We start from the raw sequence: 4,857 nt of genomic DNA, 5'->3' as shown, positions 1-4,857 counted from the left end.
TTATCATAATGTTGTTCCTTCAAAATTCGATCAAACAAGGTTGATCGGAGAACTAATGCAGATAATTGAGCTACTGAACCTTGAGATACCAGAGTTATCTCATTCCCTTGCAAATCAAGCAACAATATTGGTTTTGAAATCATAGAACCAAATAAAGAACTCGACTTGCGACTCAAAGCTTCCGCAACCACATTAGCTTTACCAGGATGATAGATAATGGGGCAATCATAGTCTTTCACAAGTTCCAACCATCTCCGTTGCCGCATATTCAATTATTTCTGCGAATACAAATAGCTCAAACTTTTATGATCCGTCAAAATTTCACACTTCTCACCATATAGATAGTGCCGCCAAATCTTTAAGGCAAAAACCACAGCCGCCAACTCCAAATCAAGAGTCGGATAATTTTTCTCGTAGTCTTTCAATTGATGAGAAGCATAAGCTATCACTTTACCACGCTGCTTCAATACGGCACCTAACCCCTATTTAGAAGCATCTGTATACACAACAAAATCTTCAGTACCACAAGGAAGTACTAATACAGGGGCAGAAGTTAACTTATCTTCCAATGCTTGGAATGCTTGTTGGCACTCTATGGTCCATTCGAACTTGACAGACTTCCGTGTCAAACTCGTTAGTGTCAATGCTATCTTTGAAAAATCCGCTATAAACTATCTGTAATATCCTGCCAAACCAAGAAACTTCTAATCTCTGAAACTTTCTTTGCAATGGACCATTGCTTAATAGACTCAATCTTGGATGGATTTACCGATATTTCCTCTTTTGAAACGATATGGCCCAAAAACGCCACCTGCTTCATCAAGAATTTGCATTTATTTAACTCACCATATAATTTCTTATCCCTCAATAGCTGCAACACAGTCCTCAAATGCTCACTATGAAGTTCTCGTGTCTTAGAGTAGATCAAAATGTCATCAATAAAAACAATGACAAAAGTATCCAAATACGGCTTAAAGATACGATTCATCAAATACATGAAAACTGAAGGAGCATTGCTTAGCCCAAAGGACATCACCAAAAATTCGTAATGGCCATACCTCGTTCTAAAAGAAGTTTTTGGTATATCCTCCGTTTTCACCTTCAATTGATGATATCCGGATCGAAGATCAATTTTTGAAAACACTGATGCTCCTTGCAATTGATCAAAAAAATCGTCAATCCGTGGAAAAAGATATTTGTTCTTAACAGTTACCTTGTTGAGTTCTCGGTAATCAATGCATAATCTCAAAGATCCATCTTTCTTTTTCACGAACAAAATTGGAGCTCCCCATGGCGAAGAACTAGGACAGATAAAACATTTATCTAATAGTTCCTATAATTGATTCTTCAATTCTTTCATCTCAGTCGGAGCCATTCTATACGGACCCTTAGATATTGTGATTGTACGTGGAATCAATTCAATAACAAACTCTACCTCTCAATCAGGTGGTAATCCAGGCACATCATCAACAAATACGTCGGGATAATCATGAACCACATCAATATCCTGCAATTGCATATTACCTTCCCTTCTCACATCCGATACCGAAGCCAGAAAACCAATACACCCCTTGTTCAACAATTTAGTAGCTTGTAAACAAGAAATAATGGGAACAGTCAGCGAAGATCCTACATCAACAAATGTATCACTCTCATGGTCATCGGTTAAAAACTTCACTGTCTTTTCCACACAGTCAATCATTGCACGATAGGCAGACAACCAATCCATACCCAGTATAACATTAAAAGCAACCATCAGATTAACAATTAGACTAGCAAACAATAATCTCGTACCCATCTGTACAGGACATGCCTTAAGAATACTAGTTGGCCAAAGTTCATCTCCAGAAGGCAACACAATATTGAAATATAAAGGCAAGACAGTAGGCTCCACAGATAAAGAGTGCATGAACACTTTAGACATAAAAGAATGAGTTGAACCAGTATCAATCAATGTAAGAGCTTCCTTGTTGAATATTAAATATTACCTGATATTTCCGAAGAATCGGGATTAGCACCTTCTTTTGTCATTGCAAAAATTCTACCTTGCACTCTTCCTTGATTTGAAGAAAGAGGACACTTTTATGCTGTGTGCCCCATTTTTTTGCATCTGTAACATCAACCACTACCAATCAAACATTCTCCCTTGTGTGGCTTTCTACACTTAGGACACAATGGTCTCTCAGTATCCGAGGAAGGCAAAGGAGGTTTATAATGATGTTCCATCTTGTCTTTCCCTTTGTGGCCACCTCGAACATTAGCACTTGCCCCTTGACCTCTTGCTTGGAAAGCTTGCCTTCTTAACTGTCGGTCCTTCTCAATCTCTAGTTCATTATGCTCGGCCAGCAAGGCTCTCTCAACAATGTCTTGGTATGTGACAACTTTCGACATGTGAACATCCCTTCTAATATCTGGCTTCAAACCACGAAGAAAGTGTTCACCCTTATCTTTATCTATCTCGGCAATAAAGGGAAGAAAGACACATCCTTCTTCAAATTTCAGAGTATACTCAGTGACGGTCATGGAGTCTTGCCGCAATTCAAGAAATTCTTTTACCTTCTTGGCTTTAACTTCCTTTGAAAAATATTTGCCATGGAATAAATCCTTAAACTCGTTCCACTTTAGTTCTCGAACATTAACAGAAATTTGGTAGCTTCCCACCAAATACGAGCAGCTTTAACCAAGATAAAAACAGCACAACTCACCTTATCTGTATCAGTGAAGTTCAAATAATCAAAGATAGACTCCAATGACTTGACCCATTCAAGAGCCACTAGTGGATCAGGACCACCAATAAATTCAGGAGGATTCATCCGCCTGAACCGATCGTAAGAACCATCTTCAGTATTTTCCGAGCTACCTTGACCTCTTTCAAGGCCACGACCCTGTGTCGAGGTGTGCATGTTCAATAATTGCTGAATCTGTTCACCATGGGCCTTCTCCTGCTCTTTTAATAGCTTACTGAATTCATCTACAACTTTCGCATTCTTATCAGTGGTAGAGGTCCTATCATCCCTTTCGGTACTCTTTCGTTTGGGAGGCATTTCCTACACATAGGCTCACTTTAACATAGCTAAGAAACAATAAGATATCAATGGAAATGAAATAGAATCATTTCTCAATGTTAAAATCAATAGATGCAGGATCGACAACATACCGGATTGTCCTAGGTAGAAAAAGTCATATCTTGTCCGAAGAAACTTTGCTCTGATACCAATTGAAACAAACCACCTCCCATGACATTTAGGTTTAAAAGAAATAGCATTCGCGGAAGCATTTCATTGAAAAGGGGAAAACTAAATACTGTTTGCATAAAAAGAATTTCAAACTTTTAACATCTCAATTCACAAAATATCATCACCATATATTCAAAAGTCACCAACAAAATATGATTCATTTGCTACAAAATACATACTATCCATAACCATTAATGTTCACCACTCAAAATAGTGGTACACTTCAAAAGTGTTTCCCCTTATCATGTGATATGACTTCTTCTCCCTTGGACAATCCATTCCATTCCTTCTTATCGCCTGCATCACATGATATTAACTGGAATGAGATAAAATTCAGTAAGTAGAAAGCTATAAATAACAAGTACATATACATAGGCTTGGCTTGGAACATGGCTATGACAATGGCAATGAAAACAGAATAATACCATCTTCAATGAGCATTAAAGATCAAGGCAATATACATGGTATCTCGTGGCATGAATTAAAAAAAGGATCTGATTGTTCCGTGACCTGTGATAAGTATATCTTTGATATGAATATCAAAAATGTGAGAGATACTCTTAATCATGAAATTGGCCAATGACATGCATGCAATTACTATCAATCCTTAGCTTTAATCATAGGAACTTGGTTGAGGCAATCAGACAAACACTTGGTAGGCAACAATCTCTTACTAGCTCCTTTATCAATTAATTAAATGGTATTTCTTAATCAATGAATACATAACAACAATTATATCAAGAACATAGCAATGAAAGGAGTTAGGCATCAATAAACTTGGCTTTTATACATATATATCATGTGAGCAAAAAGGAGAGCCTCTACTTACAACCCAACAAGCAAATGTTTCTTAGATTATCTTGAAGGGCATCCTACAAGAAAATACATGTAATCAACCATTAATCCTCACCAATAATCATAGGAATCAACCAAGCCATCATATACCTTCAACTTCTCAAACCCTACTAAACTCAAAAGATAGAGTCCTTACTTGAAGCTTGAAAACTTAGTAGGAGAAAATTCACTAAAATCCTTGAACTTGAAGTGAGGAAATGAAGGAGAGAAAACTTGAGAGAGAAAGGAGCCTTGATCGATGGAGAAGAAAAGAGAAGGGAAAAAGTGAGTAGAAATGTCTAGAAGAGGTAATTATAGGAGTTCTTATCGCCCAAAAATATGAAAACCCGATTATACTGTGGGACAAAGCGGCGCATATGCGCGACCCTACCCGGCGCATATGCGCGCACCTTGCTACCCCGCTCGCGCATATGCGTGGAAGCTACTGCAAGGGAAATCCAAATTGGCCAAAATGAACAACATGAAAGTTGTAAAGGCCCTTATTTCGTATTCATAATTTTGCGGAATTATTAAAATTTTTCTAAATAAATAATTATCTTGTCTTATTTAATTAAAATAAACATGTAAATAATTTTAACTTTAAAATAACAGCGGAAGCAAATAATGTTTTCAATCAACAATTTAAAAATAATCAAACGTAAACATCAACTTAAAAATAATCCAACGTATTAAAACTGAGTTTGAATAATAAAAGGTGCGTAAATTAAATCATGAGGTCCTCGGGTTTACTACTGCTGTCCCAAGACCGCTCACTGGTCTCCGCCCG

General features: G+C 37.2%; 2 protein-coding genes across 2 annotated transcripts; both read right to left on the bottom strand.

Annotated features, from left to right (window-relative positions):
- Positions 1–1,438: 1,438 nt before the first annotated feature.
- LOC142528348 (uncharacterized) lies at positions 1,439–2,031 on the bottom strand. The gene is made up of 2 exons (XM_075633390.1): positions 1,989–2,031; positions 1,439–1,914 (listed from the first exon to the last, which is right to left on the bottom strand). Exons 1-2 carry the CDS (start codon positions 2,029–2,031, stop codon positions 1,439–1,441), a joined length of 519 nt encoding a protein of 172 aa, XP_075489505.1.
- Positions 2,032–2,118: 87 nt separating this feature from the next.
- LOC142528347 (uncharacterized) lies at positions 2,119–3,044 on the bottom strand. Its single transcript, XM_075633389.1, has 2 exons — positions 2,706–3,044; positions 2,119–2,619 (listed from the first exon to the last, which is right to left on the bottom strand). The coding sequence occupies exons 1-2, from the start codon at positions 3,042–3,044 to the stop codon at positions 2,119–2,121; spliced, it is 840 nt and encodes a 279-aa protein (XP_075489504.1).
- Between the last annotated feature and the right edge of the window lie 1,813 nt (positions 3,045–4,857).

This window comes from Primulina tabacum, chromosome 16, assembly GCF_025594145.1.
Source record: "Primulina tabacum isolate GXHZ01 chromosome 16, ASM2559414v2, whole genome shotgun sequence".
Taxonomy (NCBI): Eukaryota; Viridiplantae; Streptophyta; class Magnoliopsida; order Lamiales; family Gesneriaceae; genus Primulina; species Primulina tabacum.
Note: the sequence above shows the minus strand (reverse complement) of the source record. Positions and strands in the feature narration are given on the sequence as shown.